At 39.9% G+C, this 22,253-nt stretch overlaps 1 protein-coding gene across 1 annotated transcript in view; it reads right to left on the bottom strand.

The window, feature by feature from the left end:
• The window catches only part of SPOCK1 (SPARC (osteonectin), cwcv and kazal like domains proteoglycan 1), a 291,321-nt gene that overhangs the window by 5,421 nt on the left and 263,647 nt on the right, over positions 1-22,253 (bottom strand). The window contains exons 7-10 of the mRNA XM_035560636.1: positions 12,969-13,085; positions 5,994-6,215; positions 5,342-5,404; positions 502-639 (exon numbers count right to left, since the gene is read on the bottom strand). Coding sequence (XP_035416529.1) covers positions 502-639; positions 5,342-5,404; positions 5,994-6,215; positions 12,969-13,085 — 540 coding nt within the window. The remainder of the gene's footprint in view (positions 1-501; positions 640-5,341; positions 5,405-5,993; positions 6,216-12,968; positions 13,086-22,253) is intronic.

Here is a 22,253-nt window from a genome sequence, read left to right as displayed (position 1 = left end):
TAAAGCCCAATACCACTGAAATCTTGCTTGTTTAGGTATAACAGCTAATTGGTGATTTTACATACCTACAGAATATTGTACCATCAGCAATTTTTTGGCTTCATTGCTAATTCTTAACATTTTACAATTTGGCCTTCCTTTGTCTGGAAAGACATTGTTCGTGATATTCCTGTCAATGTGTGCTCCAAAGTATACAAAACAATATATTTAATAACCTTGCATAGCAGTCCCATAGCCTTAATTATTAATGCCTACGTATCCCAAGCTGGTAGCAAAAATATCTTCCTATCTTCCTTCTGCTGTAGCCCCTCAGTCCAAAGGACAAAGATGTGTATATGGGCCCATTTGTAATATGAATGGGAAAATAAAGGAGCACTCTGAACACTGGTAGTTATGTTTCCCTGTTGTCACTTGTGTTATCGTACTTCATCTTACAGCAATGGCAGGGCTTACAACGATGTTAATTCCTTTGCTATCTGAGGAGAGACCATCATTACTCACCACAACTAACCGTCCCTTGTTTTCTTGAGCCAGCTATCTCATTCCCGTACTTATCAACACACCAGCACTGCCCTGTGCTGCCGTGGCACTGAGTGGCTTTGTAATAACCTTCTTCATTGCACCGCGGGATGAAAGCACCTGAATAAAATATAAGGTATAATCAGTAATACAAGCCTCTATAGGATCAAGCAGGCATATAGAGTGTTATGAACTTGTCTCAGTTACATGAAGATCTTCACAATGTTGGCAAGGAAGTACTTGTGATTATCTGGTGCCTAAAGGGGAGCAGAAATTATATATGATTAACTATTTTCAGCCACCCTGGTCACTGCACAGTGCATGAATGTTTGTGATAGCACATGGAGGGTGAAGGCATATGCTACTAAAGATAGGTTTTGTCTGTCTCTGAATGATTGATATTCCCAAAGAGCCTCTTGCAGATTTAACTCTGGGTTTTAAGCTTTTCTTCCCAACTGGAATATTACCCCAACTTCATTAATTCTGCATTTCCCTTCCATTTGCACTCCTTCAGTGTTTATCATACAAGTCTTTCCACAACACTGTAATTATCCCTGGAAGGTATCTGCCATCTGCTTGCTATTCATATTAATCGCAAGCACAACTTCTGCCTTACTGAGAGTTCCCATGCATAGAAGAACTAATGAATAAGCTTTACAGAGAGGGACAACAGGATCTGAAATCCCTAAGTCTTCAGCTTTGAAGCCTAAGATTTATCTCACAATAAAACCAATACAGTTCAGCCCTGCAGAATGTGGTTCCTTCTCGCTTCCACAGACAGGCAAACTCTCAGGAGGGACCCGTGTTATTGTTCCCACCACTTTCAGCAGGTACAGTAAATGTTCTTCAATATGAAAAGCTTTCTTGTCCTTTGAGACTAGTTAGCTTTATTCCCAGGGGAGGTCAATATACTCATTTTCCATTCTTTGCCAATTGCTTCAATTTGAAACATGGCAGAAACCCACCCTTGCCCCAAATCTCGTCTCAAATGACTTTTGAGAAAGCGTTTTCTCCTTTGTCAAAGACACCTGTGATTTACTGGTCACACAGTAAGTTTTTAAACTAGTTCCATGTGTATAGCATCTCTTCAGACAATTCATGTGTCAAAGGGTCTATTTCCACTACATTTCTCAAAGAAAAAAATGAATGAGAAGGTGCTGCCCAAATGCCATGAAATTTTCTATAGAAAAGACATAAAAGGGGACGTCAGTCAATCTCAGATTTATATATATATAATGAATTCTTGAATTTCCAAACTCATTGCCCTACAGATCTTTTCTAATGTTTAAATGCCAATAATGTACTTCTGGAAGATCAGAATAGAAATGTTTGAACATCAGCAGAAATCTTTGTATATCTGATTGGTTTTGGAGACTGCTTTACTTTCATTAATGAAAATATTTTAAATAACTTCAAAGCATGGTCTTATGGTTGGCTTGCTTATGGGAGCCACCCCTATATTCATGTGCAAGTGTAAGCACAGTGATGACTACTGAAGACTCATTTTTGCTATTTATAAAAAAATGGTTCTAATAATCAAGCATATGTATTCACCTTTGCAGGTTTTTGAAAGTTACTGCTGAATGTTTGATCCCTTATTTCAGTATTTTACATATTTATGCTCATGGCCTCTCTTTGTTAAACACTTAAGGTGTTTATCAGACTATTCAATACCTTGGAAAAAGTGCTCTGGTGCTGATTTTCAGCTGGTGGAGCTCCCCTGCTATATCAGTTGTGCATCTGGCTCCAGGGAACTACCAAAGGGGGAACCTATGTGGCTTTGCAGCGTGAGCAGAGAATGGTCTCTGTATTTTAAATTGTCTCATCCTTTCTCTTTTCCTTGGGCAACGCAACCTTTCCCTTCTTTGAAGCAGGCCTTTTCACATAGTTTTACTGTTTTTCTTGTAAGGTATTAAAATGTTCCATGCTGACTGTAAAAGCCATAGATTAGAAAAAGAAATACGGCCCAGGCTCACTGCCAAGATAACTATGTGTGGAAAGGATTCACGCTTTGGGTCACAGTGTGGAGTGGAAGGTACTTCTCTTTCTGCAGGGGAAGGTTGTGCTAATTTCTATGTGACACTGGAACTTTAAATATTTAGCACATTAGCGTCACGGCGTTTGCCAACCATCAGGGAGAAGACTGCAGCATGTCCTTGTCAGTGTGTCAGGCGCAGGTGATAATCCGGTGACAACAGAGAATCACTGGAAGCAAGTGTTGCACAGAGTGATGGTTCATCCTGTAACCCCCCACAAAATCAGCCTCTGCGTGCATTAGAAACAAGCTCTGCCTACAAGTTTTGGTGGTATGAAGCATGGCATCCAAACACTGCACTTAGCAGGGATATTTCCCTCCAGAATTTGGTTGGGCATCCGAGAACAGCTGTGCAGTTTGGAAGGAGAAAGGAGTTCCCATTTTCTTTCCCTTCTATGCTTGCGCAGCCAGCACTTCCCCACGTGTGTGGCCCTTTGTGGTGGGGGCTGCTGCTAGAGCAGCTTCACTATTCACCACTTCACAGCCTTCGTTGCTCCCCACTGACTTCCTCGGGCTAGGGAATCGTGCTTCCCCTGTCTCTCTCTGTCCCCACAGTATTTAATTATTCCCTGCAAACTGGAACAGCGCTGCTGCACCTATATCCTTTTTATGGAGCCAAGTCTAGGTCTCTTAGTTCTGCATTCTTTCCTTATCTATACAACACTCCCCTTCCTCAGAGGACATGGGGAGAATAATTATATGCTAAAGATAGTGAAGCACACAGGTAAAAGCTTGACAGAATTAAGTGCTAGTTCCCTGTATTAGCTATTATACCAGCTGAATTCAACAGGGTTGATATAGAAGAAAATAGTGATGGGAGCAGAAATTTATTACCTTAGTGATGTGGGAGTAGCATTATCAGGATGCACAGTTGTATGCTCTAAAAGTACACTCTCTGCAGTTAATTGTACTCTAGATAAATCTGGTAGGAAAAGATGAATAGTGCTGTTTACTTTTTAATTCAGTCCCCTGGGACGCTAGACTCTATTTGAAAGTCTCCGAATTCAACATATCTAATGGCAATTGCTTTGAAGTACTTTGTTGCAACTGTCATGTGTGTTGAAAAATATATAGAGAACAAAATATCAAAAGTCATCATTTTTTATCAATGGATACAAGTGAACAGAAATCTTCCTCATGCACACTGTCCAGACTGTAAATGCTGTGCTCTGTATGTCAGGGACAGAGAAGGAAAGAGCATAATTAAAGCCTAGTTACTCTGAAAATATTCATCTCTCTTTTCAATCTTTACTGTTGCTACAAGCAGTATTTTTGTCACGTGTACGTTTGGTTTTCCATTTGCATGACTTTTCACTCAGTGAAGAGAAAAGACACTGTTTTCTGCTGTATAAATAGCCATAAGATCAGATTAAAACCTCACAGACAGGTGTCATTATGCAGGCAGACTTTCAAGGCAGGTGAAGCAAAGAGCTCTTCTCCACAATATTTTCTAGCTTATGGAACAATCTATGCCTGGTGCTTCTTGATTTGTTGAGCTTACCCACTTTTACCCTTTATTTTTTTTAATACAGATGACTAGGAGTTATTTGTGGTAAGGGACTGTTGTTACTGCTGTAACTTTGTCATTTTGCTGTTGTGATCAGATCCCAGTGACATGCCATGCAGCTGCCTGTGTGTTGTACTACCTGCAACACCGTCATTATTTTTCCCACGCACTGGAACAAACCACTTATGTTTCAACCTAGATGACATTTATTGCATACAGCAAATAACAGCAAAGCATAAAATAAATATGGGGTAGCCAAAGCTATCTATTAGGAACTGGGCTTCTTATTTTTTCAGGTGGCTTTGAAAATCATGAGACCCATGAGACAGAGCACACAGTGGCTTCCTCCACCAGGACACACGTTTGAACAAAAATGCAAAATGTTTACTGAATGTAGCACACACACAGCTGAGCGATCAATCCTCCCTTCACTCCCACAGCTAGGCACAGCAGGAGCTGCAACTCTGAAACATCTTAATCTTTATGCGAACATGCTATGAAAAGATGATGGAACTAAACCATAATCCCTGTAGCCTTTGGGAATATTTATTCGCATTTTAAACCAAAGAATCCAGGCTGGGATTGTTTCTAAGGTACCTGAACCTTGAGTTCAAAGCACTGGCTTCTGGGTTTGGTAAAGAGGAGCTTTGCAGAAGCGCTATTTGCAGGGTCTGCTAATGAGCATCTAGAAACATCAGAGTACAACCTAAAAGCAGCCTCAGAAGCAGACTGAAGCCTGAAATGCATTTCAGCAGAGCTGCCATGTGCTCTCTGTGCCGCAGCTTGTAATGCTGGTGAGAAGAGGTTTGGTTTGAGTGTCATATACACGGAATACACTGAAATACTTTTAAGTAGGATTAGACAAAACTGACCCCCAGGGCATGTATGCATTGCGCCATGACTGGAAGAAGGTGTGAACCCATTGGCTATACGCTGTGGCACCTTCCATCAAAAGTGGGAGGCTTGAGTGTGAAGCAACTTTTGTGCTTAGTGCTGACCTCCCAGGTGATGAAGGTGATATTACACTCTGCTCAAACAAGGCTTTGCACTTTTTGACAGCTGTAAATTAGTTGTGAACCCATTGCCATGCTGACACCTGTTCTGTATGTTGCTATCTCATGATTTGTTTAATTTCATAGTTTCAGGCCTATACTCGGTGATGCATATTTCTGATTCAAAACATTAGTCTCTAATTGAAAAACCATTACTGCGTATAAAGTTACAATAATCACAGAAGCTTTAATTAGTTGAGTAAATGAATGGCAAGTAATCGAACTTACCCAGCAGACTCTTCCCTCTACTTAGCTTTTGAATTCTATTCATTTCATTCTGGCAAGGAAGGCCTAAAATATAATGGATGAGAATAAGTTTCCAGATGGTACAGGACAGACTCTAATGACTGGCTTCACTCCTGACATGAAATGTAGACTACAGTACACCTGGGAACGAAAGAGGGCCATATGCTGGTACCGTACTGCAAAACAAATTTATGTCATTAACTCTACTAATTAAAAAAAAATAAAAAATTGCAACATACTTTGAGACTACTGTTTGGGGGCCAGTTTCATTGTTAAACTGTTTTTTGTCTTTTCACCAAACTGATATAATGCCAACTCTCGAATTTTTGATTTGCTAATAGACTAATTTCTGCATTAATAAGAGAGTAAGTTCTTGAGCTTTCTACAGCTTATTTCTAGACTGTGTGCTGGCACTTATTACTGCTTTGTTTCTGCATCAAGGGATGCTAATATAGTTTATCTGTGACATTAAGCATAGTTACACAATGCCCTTTTCACACCAGTGCTAAAGACACGAGCTTTGTAGTGTGGCTGACTACCGATTACAAAACTATCCCTACAAGCAGATCAATCAAAATTTAAGCTGGGGGAGACCCAAACAACTTCACTTTGTACCGCAAATTATACAACTCACCACCTGGCTTCTGGAAGCAGTAACACCACTCATTGTTGGAAAGCTTTCCGTCTTTGAAGGAGTCACAGGAGTTGAAGAGAGGCTTGACACATGGCTCATACTTATCAAGATAAATGGCACTGATCTCTGAGGGATCCAGCAGCAGGTCGTAGTTCATGTCAAGTTTGTTGAACATCCAGCCTAAGGAATCCTTACAGATTGGTAGGATGCTGGTGTCAAATCCTGTAAGAAGACAGGCAAATATCCCCAGCTGAATACCAGCATGCTCATTGCACAGGAATCATTGCTGAGCTGAAGCCATCCTAATTTTTTTTTTGGTCGGACTCTGAACATTAACTGGATTTGCCCAAACCAGAACAAAATTCCCAGGCTGAACTGATTCAGTAAGGCTTAACACCCAAGCATGGTGGCAGAAAGGAGCACTACTCATATGCTTTAGGAGCTGCGGGGTGGAGAGGGCTGAGATTCGTAGCCTATTACTGTAATTCAAAGTTATTTCTACTCAAAAAACATCACACATACATTTCCTTTTCTTTTTTTCCCCCCTGTCCTCAGTCCAAGGGTGTTGGCCTTATTCCAAAAAAAATGAAATGTGATGAGGTAAGTCTGCCTCCACTCATTTTTCAAACCAGGCTGAGTCCAAATGCAATTTAAATCCTGTTTCCAAGACCTGTTTCTAGTTCCCTGATCAAATTCTTTCCTCGCATGCTCTCACCTTCTACTTCTCAGCCCAGCTTTTCACTCTTCAAAGCCCTGCCTCCCATGGTGGACAACAACAAGCTTTGATCTGGATCACGTACTGTTGTGGAGGGTCAGGGGTATGAAGGGAGGAAGCGTCTGTCTCGCTTGACCCCCCCCCAAAGAATGGCAGTGCTTCAGCTGGGTGCTCCAGAGATCTGCACGTGCTCTTGTACACCTGACCAGCATTATTTGTCCTTGCCTGCTCCAGGATAGCGCAGCAAAAGAGGATTCTGTTCTTCTAGCGCTTTGGAAATCGTCGTCATCACTCATTTTAATAGCACAAATTCTTAAAAGACTACAACAGCAGTGATACCACAGGAAGACCAAGTCATGCATATGGATACCCACAATGTATACGAGACGCATGTGCCAGTATTTTGCAGTTTCCACAAAAACAGATGCATTGCCTTCTTTCACATACAAGACAGTACATTATTAGTCCGTACTGTCACTGCATTTTTCAGTGCTTGGTACAAACATGGACTAATTTCCTAATTATTTATGATGCAAGAGAGTACATTTGTGCTAATAAATCTGAGAATAAGGATCTCAGTTCCAACAAGGACTCAGGAACATGCATACATTAGCTGCGGATTTACACGTACAGAGGGTACCTGAACCTCCTACCCCAGCACCACGTGCTCATGTTGCTTCAGCTTCATGCAATAAGCCTGCCCGTGCACTATTTGTTCTGCTACAGCCACGTGGAGAAGCCTGATGGGCTTTTTCCTTTGCTGCATCTTTCGTTGGAAGAGGTCAAGCTTAGCCGTATGTGTTGTAAGTGTCAAGTCCCATTCTAGATGTTGCTTTGTTAAAGTGAAACCTAAGATGTTGCTGGAATCACGCTGACGGTTTGTCCAGGCTCTGCAGCCTACCTGCTATTTTAAGCATTAATCCAAGGGAGGGCAGTGCTTTGTGCTGGAAGCTGTGCTTTTTGTATGCAGCTGCAGCTGAAGGTTGTCATTGACATGGAGGAACAATCAGAAGGGTTAACTAATGGGAAGGTTTACGTCATTCGTAATACAAGTTTCTCAAAGAAAGGAAGAGGCTAACACCATTTCCTCAGGGCTAGATGCAGCTTAGGCAGCGAAGAGAGATCATGCTGAACATTTCATCACATTTTTGTGCCGTTATCTCCTCTAATGTTATCTAATCGAGTTTGAGCACAGTGAAAAAGAAAAAGGCTGTATGAATAGAGGTAGGGAGGAAGCCTGCCTGCCTTGCTGAAGCAATTAGGGCTATTCACTTCAATTATTTTATTCATCTGAAGAAGGCGAGCAGGACTTGGTCATTCTGCAATCCCTTGTTGAGTGAAATGACTTCAGAATCCTCAACTTTGCTTTTGCAAAGCTCGAAGGCGCAGGGCTGGTGCGGTGACTCCTGTCTTGTGTGGGGTGCATGCTGCACCTGATTCCCCTCCACGGGACACGTTAAAAGCAGACAAACAGGCGATGATGTTCAGTTGCATGGTGGAGCTGGGATCAGTACGTGATTCAACTAGCCCAGTTTAACAGTTTCTGGGGAAAAATAGCTGGGTTCTGTTGGCTGCTTTTTTCCTGCATGGATGCTATCTCTGGTGATGGTCTTCATACCATGTTGTGGCACTTACTGCTGCTTAGGTGAATAACTGCAAGGTCTGCTGTGCAACCAGTTCAGCATGGCATGTGATGCTTAGCCCTGCGACTCTCTAAAGGTCATCTAACTGGCAAGGATCAATGCAGGGAGGAAGAGATCCTGGCAAGAACTTGCCCCTGACAGCGCCTGTGGATTATTTTTGAGTCTTGTTTTCCTCCCTGCTGGGAAGTCTTTATCTGTGTGTACAACATGCACTCAGAGATACAACAGCAGCGTGCCCCCAGCACTGAGCTGTCTGAGCAGATCACAAGATAGTGACTGATCTGAATACGAAGCTGCTCTGTGACATACCATCAGGGCTTGAATGCAAGATACAATCACGAAAGGTCACTTACGAAGACAGTTAATTACATTAGATGAAGAGTTTTGATTGGAATTTCTTATAAACAAGGGAGCTTTCACTATTGCGACCGGAGTTCCAGATTAGGTTTATTAAGAGGCTGTGCTATTAAGCAGTGCTGCATATTAGACAGTGTGGTCTGGAAGTCGTTAAATATTACAGCAGCAGGTGCAATGGAAAGCCCTTAGCTAGATGGTTAATATCAGTGAAAAGGCTAATTCTTTAATTATCCTTCAGTATGTGTTTGAAAGTGAACAGTAGCATCTACCTCCACTGCATATCATCTCCCGCTAAAAGCTACCACCCATAAATCACCTTGTGCAATCCTGCATCTGCAGTCCAAGCCCAGCAATGCTGGATGTTCTCTGCACCCAGCAACAGGAATGAAAGCAGCACGTGGCCTGAGAGTGCAGTGCAGGCTCTGACTTAGTGTGCAACCAGGGCAGCTGAGGGAAAACGGTTCTCAGGGCTTACCTAGATTCACTGGGAGGTCACTGTGCTCCCATCATACTAGGTGAGGCCAAATGATGTTGAATGAATTAACTCAGTTTTGGACTCTTATGATACACTTGCTTACAAATATGACACAATATGTTGGATGAAGTAAGCCACATACTGTAATTCTGTAATGAATGTAGTGCTTGGTTAGTAGGCTGGAACTCCAGCACAGCAGACCCGGCTTAGCAGCAGCCTCAGTGAGATCTTTCCTGCATCTTTCTGTGCGTCAGCTCAGCCCCGCAGGACCTACGGTGAGGGGCAAGAGAAGGGTGCAGGCTTCATAACCCTCCTGCTCTTGGCTCCTGGGCAGATGCTGCCAACACAGATGCCAATTAGTGTCAATTGTGGCGGTGGTTGCTCTCATCCGGACACCTGGTCGCAGCGACCTGGATTGAGACCATCACATTTCTCATTCCCACTGACAGCTGTTCGACATCCTAACAACGTTCAGTCGCTACAGATCTGGAAGGAATTCAAACTGGTGACCTACACGTGAAAGTCTAAATATCCCTTTAATGCCTAAAACATTTCACCTTCTCTGAATTAAAATGGAATTAAATTAGGAAAAAAACTATAAGTGAAAATCATAATTAAAAATAAACACACCTTCTGGCACATGAAATTATTTTCACTCTCTTCAAGAGTTGACTTACATAAGCAAGATTTATTTTATTAAAGTATACTACAATTAAATTAACAGGGGAATAATTAACCTAATTTCCTCCATCACTTAAAATAAAGGAAGGAGGAAAAGAAATGTTCCCCAGAAAAGCGCCTTTATATTGCATAGATCTCTGGTACAAGAAAAACAACTCCCACTCCAACTAAAGAGACTATCTAGATACAACATGGGGATGTTATGAATTATCAACAGTCTCAGGAGCGATTTGAATCTGATCTTAGTACTTAATTAGTTTTATTATTTCTTGTTTCAAAGCATGTCCCTGAGTTACTAATATTATTTATTAAGGATTTTATAATTGTACAAAGACTGTGGAAGACAGAGTTCCTGGACTGTGGTGCTTTGTTGGGATCTCACGGATAGCACGTTGAATGAAGGTTTGAGATTTGAAGCACAATGACTTGCCCTTATCCCTTCCCTTTCAGCAGAGTAAAAAAAGAAGACAAAAATGTAGTTCTTTTTTCTTCACCTGGGGGTGAACTTAATACGCTCAAAGAGCTTATTTACGCTTACAGTAACATCTTGAAAATGTAATGTAGCATAGAGAAATCTCTGCTGGAACACCTTCTCTAGACAGCTGATGTGTCCGAGGCATCTTAGTCATCACATCCCACCATCTGTTCCTTTTGCTGCCACAGGGGCATACCCAAAATGGATTACTTTGAGAATGTATATGCCTTTTAAGACTCTACAAGCTTAACCAAGCTTGCTCAGCTTAATGAAGTGATCAGCCCAGTGAGGAGGAGAATACATGCAGAGCAACAAAAAAATGCAATGGGTACGTCAGAGCGTATTTCCAGAGCCGCGTATGTCCTGTTTGTGTTTGTGTCCAGGATTCACACAAATATATCTTTTTTCAGTTTGGGTATGTGAACTTTGTTTTGGATTTTGAGCCCCCTTTTATTCTTACAAATGTTTGAAGCTGAAGTTAGAGGAAGCCAAATCCTGCTGTCCTTATTCTGTACTTGCAGTGCTACCAGAGAGAACCAGAGCTGCAGAATTTGGCACATGCAGATCAATTCATGCATACTGTTGCAATTTCTTAAAAAGAAATACAAGCTGAAGTTTTGTGGCATTTAGAAATGATTTGGACATCTTAACTCATAAAGTTTCTTTTCTTTTTTTTTTTTTTTTCCTGACACACAGAAAATAAGAAAATGTGCCAAACTAAGTCAACAATCTAAAAATGAACATTGTTGAGATCAAGTGTTTAAGATCATCAAGGCAGCCTTTCATATAAAAGCTGCCAGGAATCAAACTGAACTAAAAAGAGATAACAGCTCCTCTGTGAATCAGAGCAAACACTGCAGAATTACCAGGAATGCTTTTCTTACTGAAATTGCTTCAGCAAAAATCCCACCATCTTTAGGAATGAATTTAGTCTTTGGCCTTTGGTAAGCTCCTCATGAGCAGCTCACAGGTATCTGCATGAAAACATCCTTTTGAGAATCTGATGAAACAAGATTTTACGTGATTCTGGGCATGGGGGACTCCAGAAAAAGTTTTATATTTCTGGTGCTTTCTGTCATGGGGGCTGAAGGGAATTCACATTTTGAAGCCATGATTAGCTGCACAGCATGCTTCTTTTCGCGTTATGGTTCAGCTTCCTTTACATAAGAACGGTTAAGAAATGTGTAGGACACGGGGTTTTAAAGATACTGACTTTACTGTAAAAACTTTGTAAGTAAGGAACATATGAAAAAGTTTACAAAGAATGTGGCTTGTTTTATCAAATACTTTTAAGATAGAAGTACTTGGCATTAATGAGGTTTGCTTATAGTTTTAAGCATTATAGCCTGGGGTATATTCTGTCTTTTTAGGAAGAGGCAATTTATTGCTACACAACCTCGAAAGTAGCAGAAAAGAAGAGTGGCAGTGCGGACATGGACCAGCAGGAAATGTCCATCCCGATGTGCTGGGTCAGCTCCATCCCACGGATGGGCTGCATGTTCAGCCTCTCCAGCCTCATGCTACAGGGAAATCGGGGCAAAAAAGAAGTAAAAGGGAGCAGCTGCCTTCCTTCACATAACGTATGTGTGTGGACCCCAGTTCTGAGCAGCTCTGCCCAGAGAATGAGGACAGCGAAGTGAAGGTGAGTCACACACCTAGATGAAACTTGTGCATCCTACTTTGCAACCCAGGGCTCGTGTGGTTTGGGACACGCTGTTTAAAAGGATTAATGAGTCCTTACAGAAAATAAATTCGCATCTGCTCTCTGATGAAGATGACCTCTTTTGCTGCTGTTATCTTAATCTTTCCCCTCCCTGGTGGGTAAATGACATCAAAATCAGTCATGTTAGCTTAAACCACAGAGAATAAATGTCCTCTAAACCGTTCACTTTCTTCCTTTCTTTTTTAAAAAAAGGGAGAAAAAAGTATCAAAGGAAGCAAAGATGGCATTAATAAATACCTTGGACACAACAGATTCCAGCTTTCCATACCACTTAACTGTTCCAGCTCTGGGGCTATAGTGTGGATGTTTTCATTATTCCACCTCTTATAAAAGGCATTAGCAGGAAATTGTAAAATCTGAAGCGAGTCTTTTGCAACGTTAGCTTAATTTTCTGTTTCCTTGTATGCTGTGTTTTTGGTTCATGACTTTGGGTCAGAAAATGCTTGGCCTAGACTTGGGGGCAAGCACAGGCCACTGTCCATCCCCAAGAAGTGATTTGGGTACAGCCACACTGATTTGGAGGGTCATGGAGATTACTGTACAGACATGAACTATGTCATTCTGCTGACCTCAGGGCTTGACAAAAGTCCCTGAATGACTTTATTTGCTAGTATAGATGTGAACTTTGTGGCCTTTGGACTCAGTTACTTGCCTGGCTAACTTGTAAAGGTCGCCCTGACTGCCAATTTTTAGAGTAGCTTAGGCCAGAGAGAGAGCACAGAAGGACTGCAACTCCTTTAGAAAACGGTGCAGCTATTTATTTGCAGGATCAGCTCCCCTGTGTAATCGCTTACTTGCTGGCACCTGCTTGACATGACAGTGTGGCACTAACAGCTGTGCTGAGCTCTCCCAGGCTGGGAAGCTGCCTGCAACACTCAACATTCAACTGGAAAGGTGTTTTCTTACTGCCTTGTGCTGTCTCCGAGCTTGTTGGCTTGATGACACGGTTTGCATCCTCGTGAAGAGCACCGAACCAGTCTTTTAGTCGTGAAGCGAGACTCCTCAATTCTTTGTCCGTGCAAGCTAGAAGAACAAATCACCAGAATGAGTCAAGAGTACCAGCAAAGCAGCTTTCACCGGATATTCTGCAAGAAAAACATTATTTATTGATGGTTGCAAACTCCTTCTCGTTAAGGACCCTGAAATAAAAGAGGAGGTTAGGGAAAAGGATGCAAGTTAAAAAGAAAATGGAAACTATTATGAATTGTAAGTTTTACTTGGGTATGTCCTTGGTAGCTGACATGGTTTGTGATGGACAAAGTGCCACATGATCTATCTGCAGATTTTCAATTAGAACTACGTGACTATTTAACTTAAATGTTTTCACCTTTCAGGATTTCAGAGAAAAATATCAGTCAACCAGATAGGGAGGAGGGACCTACTTGCCTAGGCATACTATTTGAACAAGATCCTAGGAATAATTTATAACCACATTTGGCTTAGTATAAGGCCATTATCACAGTTATAGGAAATACATATTTCTTTATATACATATAAAAGAAAGCTGTCATGCTGCTCTAGCTCTACTGTAAATGAGACTTTGCCACCTCTGAAGACTGTCAGTTTCATTTTGTTAGCTGGGTAAAACAGCTCTTTTCTTATAAATTTTTACTGAGAATTTTTTTTTTCCAGAAATTTCTGCCAAGAGATTAATGTCCAGCCTAAGCAAATATTTTTAAGGAAAAAAGCTGCATTAGTCACCAGTTTCTGTCAGAAAAAATATTCTTGTTTCTGTATAATATTTAGTGTTTAAAATTCACATGCTCAGACAATTCTATTATTCCTGCTGTTCACTCATTCTACATTTCAAATGACATTTCTTGGAATGCAGAACAAGATTTTATGCCACAGAGGCAGATTTCCTTCATAGGGCAAGCCACAAAAAGTCCTCTCCAATTCATTGCACCTTATAATATTCCTCCCTCCACCTTCCTGAAGAGGAATCGAGTCCCAGAGCTCGTCTTCCCAAGTGAAACTCACATCTCATTGCTGTGGTGAGTATTGGTTTGTTCTCATTTTTTTTGGGGGTCAGAAATAACTCTGAAGTTAAAAATGGGACATTATAGCTTTTTCTAAGTGGAAAGTAGTTTAGCATATTTAGTGGGTGAGAAAAAGAGGTTTTCCTATTTTTCTGTAATGCTGAAAGAGTTTGATAGATTTTTTTATTAAAGAGAAAAATACTGAGATCATTATCCCACTGAGGCAGAGTCCAGGTAAGGAAAAACTAGGTCTTACAGATCAATTTAAAAAAAGAAACCACCAACGATTCATATACAAGAAAGGGAAGACAACGCAGTATTAACTGCAATGTGGCTTACATTACTGAAAAAGCTTATCACTTTATTTTCTTCCATCTGTTAACATATTTTACTCCTTTTATACTACTTTATCTCTGCAAGTTAAGACAAAAGTCATTAAGTAATAGGATTTTTGAGGTCATCATGCCATCTTTTCTGTCAGGAACATCTCACATTGCTGTGTTTTCTTGGCCCTTACTTACGAACAAAATCTTTTATCCAAGAAAAATCACAACACAAGCAGTAGCAGAACAAATTGCACCATCCTGCCTGTAACAAGCCCCCATCAGGAGATGCTGCCTGAAGGTGTGAGATGTGGGTAAATTCAGAGATAATAAATATTCAGGAATGAACTAGCTCTAGACAGGCATGAATGATTTCTGAGTTTGTGAATTTAGATCCATCAAGATAAGGAAATTTCTATCTTGCACTGATTTCAACAGAAGTCTAGCATCTATATACAAATAAAAGTGAAGGAGACACTTCTGAACGGGATGGGAAATGCTGTTCCTGCATGCCTTCTTGAATTGTCAACACCTGATTTCCATCAGGCATAATTCAAAATATCATTAGGATACTATGGCAATATGAGAAGCCACAATAGTCTTCTTTTCAATCACTTGTCTTCAAAAGTGTTTTCTGAGAAAGAATGTACTGATAATCATGTCATCTTTCAAAGTTAAAAGTAGTCAGGATCTTTTCTTCCCTTCTGACAAGTAACAGTCTTGTCCTTTGAAAGTCAATTTTATAAAGGAAAAGTGCATAACAAGTAAGCATTGCTTAGACAATACCTCATATGTGACAGGTTATCCATATGCTCAGAATATCTCACAAATGTGTCTCCAGTCAAAACTGCACATATAAACAGAGCTTTGGCTATGGATTATATCAGGTGGGTGAAAAAAGAGGATTCGGCTGTCTAAGAAATGAGTAACACAGTTTTCTTACGTAAACCTGAAATTTATTAAATATTTACTGTGTCACGTGACATCTCTAGGAAACTCTGGACTATGAACACCCATTCCTGTGCTTTGCAGACACTCTCATACCTTATGTAGATGCATACTGAGCTTCACAAAATTAAGTCAGTAAAACACAGGGAAAAAAAAATCAAAGAAAATTCCCTCCATGGCTATTTTCTTTGTTTGGATTTGTGTGCTTCCAAATCTGAAGATAACTCTTTACACCTCTGAAAGTGGCAAGTCAAAAGGCTCTTGTATCAGCTCTAAAAATCGCACCGCCACCCTGCCAGTGCACAGCACCAGGCCCCCAGCACCGGGCAGACAGAAAAACCAATGTCTGCAAAATAAATCTGGCAAAGTGGCCATTTGGTTTAAACTGCTCTGACTGAGGTAATTTGGATCCATGTTTTTAAATGGCAATTGGAAACAGGACTGAATGCACAGTGCCAAGTGGGAAAGAAATAGATTAATTAATGGTAAATCAGACTTGAAACAATTTCTCTGTATAGTCCAGCCTATCAAGCATATCAAGATCTGTAAAATGCCATTCACAACTAAGTCATTTTATTTTCTTGTCTATAATGCTGTGTAGAGATCCAGCTTTTACCATGTACATGCAGTCCTGTTTACACCAGTTCTCTGTCATTACCCAAGTGCTGTAATTCATGCCCTATGACAACTCAGTAACATCCTGTAGCTGCTCAAATGCATGGGACCTCTGCATCCTCCTGTCATTCAGTCATCATATTTCTCTTGATTTTGATGGAGGAACAATCTTTCAGCCTCTTCTATGCTGTAGCTTCCTCGAAGACTGCCTCATTCACTCACCTTCAAAAAGGTCCAGCCTTTAAAACTGGACCCTGGATGATGCTTTCTCTTGTTTTCACTGACAAGTTTGCAAAGTACCTAAAATCCTGCAGATTTCCTCCTTTGGAATTTGCTCTGAGGCATGACTGGACAGGCAGTCCAGTACTCGACTTTTCTGCATGCTGGAGAGGGTTTGTTTTTTGCATAACAGATATTACTTGAGCGTGTCACTTATGGATGACTCAATGGTGAATATTCCTTTGAAGTTCTCTCAGGACTTTCCCTCAGCCTTTCTTCAGAAGAGTGTTGTTTCATGAGTAAAACAGGAACTGACTTCTGTTAATATGTGGTGAATAATAAATTTATTTATAAGACTGCAAAAATTTAATGCAAAATTCAGTTAAATTTCTATTCAAGTATCTCATGTCCTCCTTCTTACTTTCTCCTGCACATTAAAGTAGAAATATTATTTTCCATTTCTTTTATTAAATTTTATTTTAATGTAACCATGCATGATTGAAAAGTTCCTGCCTTTCTACCTAATGGAACTGCATTCTCTTCTATTAATTTTATTTGAGTAATTTCAGAAGTCTCTAATCATCCCCAGTTTGTTCGTTTTGGGACAAAATATTTTAGACACTTCATTTAGAAGGCACAAATTTGACACAGACAAAGTCAGGCCCAGCCTCCAGCTGAATATCTAGGAACCAGCACTTAATAATAGTTTATTTCTGGTGGTAGAGCCCATTAGTTAGCAAGCAATTAGGAAGCAGAGGTCTGAAGAGCCCCAGATCTAAGTTCCTCATATATACATTTGCATCAGTTTAAGTTATAAAGCATTTTTAAGAACCATCTTCGTGAAAAATACAGGGCAAATATACTTTTTTACTATTAATAGAAGTTTCAAGTAGCATTTCTCAGATGAGAAGAATAGGGTTGTAGGAGGAAGAGATGTGATAATGGGTCCCTTGCTATTTGAAGATCTATAAGGAGAGAATACGTAGGCTGCAAACAAGATGGATATTGGCATGACTTGAAGCACTTATTAAAAAATCTGGGATGAAGAGAAATGCCAAGGGAAGCAACTCTTCATAACCCACTCTAGAAACTGAAGTCTGTCCAGCCTACTGTCAACACCCGTTTTAAAACCTACTGCTGTGAGAAAGACAGAAGTGCAAACATATGCAAATACACATTTTCACTGCTGCATGCATTTTCTTTGAGATAAGAGAAGTTGGCTTCAATTCATTTCCTACACCTTTTAAAATGGGAAAAACCACTAGAGTTTATCTTCGTTATTTTATTGACATCACTGTCAGTTCTGCCTTACAGCCTGTCGGTAGCAGGTCCCTATGTAATGCTAATTCCTGGATCCTTCACTGCTGATGTGCTTCGACGATATCAGTTGCATAGCCCCTGACTTCCCCTCATGTGGCAGGTCGGTATTGTTGCTGTTCCACAGGGGGACAGCAAGGCAGGTTGGCGAACATCCGGACTGCCAGATGTGACAGACAACAGTGCTCTGTACCTGACACAGCAGTGGGACTACAACCAGCAGAAGAATCTGTCACTTCTCTGACCAACCAAATTCCTCAGATCTGAATCTGCAGCCATTACGAATCACGCTGCATAAGTGATTTAATAGCAAGCACCGAAAGTGCAGATTTATTCCCAAGCGTGAAGCAATTGGTCCAGCAGTTATTTATTCCTAACGAACTAGCACTGTTGCTAAATACCTGTTTTCACCAAGCAGAAAACATTAATGCAACCTGATGGAAAGCCATTAGCATGCTGTAAAGGCTTGGGCTTTTATAGGCATGCTTCCATTATGGACTTTTCCAGCTCTACAGATACTAATCTATATACATTGGTGGTGAAAATTAACAATATAATGTTTAATTTTATTCTTTCAGGGAGGGGCTTTCAAAAGCGCGAAGTGCCACAAATCAACATTAAAACTGAACTTGTAGAAGCATAAGATTAAACCAATATTGAACGTTCTCTCACATCCCATTTTTACTCCAGCCTAGCAAAACAATATTGTAAAATCTCCAGCCACTTACAAAATAAGCCTTATAATTCATATGGCAGGTAACTCTAAACAAAACTTAGTGCTAAGGAAGTACGTTACTACTTTAATGTCTAGCTTGCTGCCATATTGTTCTGGTACTGTGCGACAAGCAAGAAGTCCACATTGTCCAGAAAAAAGTTGCAGTGCTACATGACTCTGTATTTCACAATAAGCAAGCTTTATGACCAGACTCAAGGAATGTGTGTAACCTGTTTTATATCATTTGATTTCTCTATTATCAGTCATCTATCCAGCATGTATCCGTTACCTTATCATTATTGTTGTTACTGTCATCATTCATAGAAGCAGTACTATATTTTTACCAATTAAATGTGGACAGACTGGTTATTATTGTTTTACAATATTAAATAGTCTCTTGGGTAAAGACTAAGAAGCAAATTCCCTAATTCCTGGATGCCAAAGTGCAGCCTGTGAATGTTCCCTGAAAGCTGGGCTAGTTTCAACTGTATCTGTACGGAATGAGAAAAAAACCAACCAACAACAACAACAACAACAAAAAACACCTGCAAATGCAGAGAAATTTAAAAAAGAAACAAAATAAAAGCTTTAAAAAAGGCATATTTAGCTACTGAGGTTAGCGCCCTTTTCATACAAAGGAAAACTGACCTTGCAGAATTCAACTTAGAAACATCACTAATTTTGAATCTCCTGCTTTAAAAGATGCAAACTTTCTGACATGGAGCAGAACCAATGTGTTTTGGTAAGGTTACCAGACACATAATGTACATAAGAAATGGAAAATACTTCAAGAGAGCTCATCTTAACCCAAAGTCTGAAATTTCAGATATGGTGTACCCTGAGCAGCAAGAGGGAGTAGATGAGAGTAGTCGTGGACTACTAGCCTTGTGGAAATAAATATTTCCATAAAATACCGTGGAAACTAGCCTCAATTGCTGTTTGGCTCACAAGCAGAAAAACTGGAGCTGTATTTGTAAGACATATTAGTTGTAACAAGGAGTTCAGTCATTTGTCCTATAAGCCTGGAAGACAAGTCCATTTAGTTTTGATTAAAATATGTATTGTGAAATACAACACAAACCAGCATAACATTGTCCGGTATTGATGTTATATTCCTCCAGTTAGAATTAGGACAGACATAGGTTCAATAATTCAGAAGAAAAAAAATGTTTTTGCATTTTTGAAGACTATCTAAAATGACAATCAGGTCCAAAGTAATACGGTAAAATGCATATATTTTAAACATTGTAATAACACTATTGTCTTTAATAACTATTAATTGTCTGTTAATAACACAAAGCTTGATATAAATGTATTATAGTGCAGAAATTCACAGAAGATAATGGTCATCTTTTGTATAATTTTTATATTATCATTCTTTGTATAAAAAGAAAATGTGACAATTTTAATCATGCTGTCTCTGATAAACATCTCTACATTTTCTGTCTTCTAGGTAAGTCAACAACTTATTTCACCCTGCTGTAATTGCTTCTAAATGTGTGTGGATTATCGCAACAGGCTTTAAAACTAAAGAAAGAAAAGCGTCTATCAGCTTTTATGCATCAGAGAGTGGGTCTGCTCACAGTCATGCAAAATACATAGTGTGCCCAAAAAATTGCTGCTGCAAGAGCTCATTTGAAAGTAAATATCAAGATAAATTCAGTGTTGTGCTAACTGTCCACTCCAAATGCAAGTACACACACATGCATATAAACATACCCGTGTGTATGTGACTTGTAGATGACTCCAAGTGTTTTGTCTGAGATATTCTGGTGATGCAATTGTGGAAATAATTACGTGTACAAATATTTCACTGTTCTTCATTAAAAGAGGCAATGTTCTAATTTGCTCATTTCACTGAGCCCTTAGGCAACTTCTTAGAACAATAAAAAATGAAGTATTATGCCAATAATATTTATAAAGTAGATGGGAATAGATTATTTAGTAGTGCTATAAGGAAAGATACTGCATAACAAATATGCCTTAATGGTTCAAAAGTGAAGGTATTTTATTTAAAATTCCTCCTATGATCACTGTTTCTTGACAAAGTTCTATGTGGATATATTTCTTGCACTGCGTTTTTGGCATCCGGTGGCTATTCTTCCACAGGGATGACACCTGTGCTGATAACCACCTCTGATCCTTCTGTCACTTGTTTTGCCTCATCTTATAAATACAGCAGCAGATGCCAAGATCCTGCAGTTCAGACTTTGAGATGATTACAGGAGCAGCTGAGTTATTGTGAAGACGAAATAGGCTTTGATCTGAACCTTCCTTAAAACAGTACATTTAAAACACAAAGCTCAGTGAGAACTGCATAAACAAAGATTGAGAGCTACAAAGGTCACTCTCTAAAGCTGTAGGCAAAGCGTACATCTGCTTTCATAGTACTTAATGCTAGTTCCTTTTGTGCTTGCATTAATTGTGAAAACCCTGGGAAGTTCATCTTTGCTAGGCACTTCAGAAGCCTTACACTGTTTTTTCATAAAGAAAACTGAAGCAACTGAGGAGGTTCACTTCAGTTTTACTGGAGCCCACCATCTTTACTGGCTTCCTCAGGGACCTTTGCAAAGTGAAAGATAAATCCAATTTGTCCACGCTTAAGCAGGATGGAGACAGATACTTCTGAGTCAGCATATGCCAGGAGAAACTATTTTTCCTCCTCATTAACTTTTTTGCACATCAGTTTATTTTTATTTTATACTGTGTATATCCTTGTATTTATTTTCTATGTTCCGTACTGAATGTTACTGCATCTGATATCACCAGGGCATCATTAATGCAAAATGTTGTCATGTGATGAATTATTCTCAGATGAGAAAACGCAGACAACCCGAGAAGAGAAAATGAGGAGCTGCTGGATAGCATGGGGCTAGGACCATTTGAAGATGTCCCATGGGAATTCTTCCAGCAAATGGTTGAGAAAACTGATTGAAATTCAGTAAGGAAGTGCAAACGAGACAACACAGCTCCCCAGTGGATTGCAAAGATCCCCGGGAAGGAAATCAGAACTCTCTCTGCATTACTGCACCTTGCAAAGTCAAGAAATGTATACATTTAGCCATGAAATACACAGCAGTTATGCAGTGTTCAGGGCAATATGAAACAACCAATTGAAGGACTAATTTTACTTAAGGAAATGCAAGAAATTTTGAAAATCAAATTTTAATAGATTTTAGATCTGAATGGGTTTTTATTGGAACCAGTTTTACACTGGTGAAGTACCATTAGCTTCCCAGGAGTGAACTGCTATCAATACACTAGCAAACACTTGCCTGGGTTGGTTCATCCATGCTCAAATACATCACCATAACAAAGTCATTCAGAAACATAATTCTCACTGAAGATGACTTTGAAGGTGAAGGAGGTGCACTGCAAACAGGGGATTGGTTTCTGGGTTGGAAACTGCCTCCAGTGGTGTGAGCAACGGGAAAACCTCCCAAATGATAGGACCTTAGCTGTGTGGGAAATGATGGAGAACCTCTTCCCTCCCAAAACTTCGTGAGGCTCAGTTTTTAACAAACCTTGGTGCATCTGGCTGAACTGATGCTTCAGCCACTACGGTCTCTGCTCCTCAGCTGACGAGCTGGGGTGCTGCAAAAGCACAAAGCAAACTCTGGGTTGAAAAAGAGGACAGCTAAGCTGAGCTGAGCGTCAGGGAAGACTGTAGATAGAAAAAGGCTCAAAAACCCTACTGTCTGTTGTTTACCTACCATGACATGTACCTCCTATAGCCACGTTATTTCTTTTAACAGTATAAGGAAAAGTATGAGGTGAACATACTAATGAACGCCTGACCAGTTAGGTGCTGGGGGAATCAATAACTTCAAAAGCATGGAATGTAGTTGCAAAAATCTCCTATGAACACATATTTTGAAGAATCATTTAAAAAAATGTCTTTTTTTTTTTTTTCTCAGCTCTTCATATGCATTTGTGTATGTTAAAGTCTTTTAGAGAGAGGATTGAGTTTTGTGTATTCAAGGATATGATTTATTGAAAACATCCCTATTTTTTTTTAAATATTTGCGCTATTAAAATATTTAACAACCAAAGAAAAGGAGGTGAGTGAGATCAA

This window comes from Cygnus atratus, chromosome 14 (assembly GCF_013377495.2).
Source record: "Cygnus atratus isolate AKBS03 ecotype Queensland, Australia chromosome 14, CAtr_DNAZoo_HiC_assembly, whole genome shotgun sequence".
Classification (NCBI taxonomy): Eukaryota; Metazoa; Chordata; class Aves; order Anseriformes; family Anatidae; genus Cygnus; species Cygnus atratus.
The sequence above is the reverse complement of the archived record's forward strand: the minus strand, read 5'-3'. Positions and strand labels throughout refer to the sequence as shown.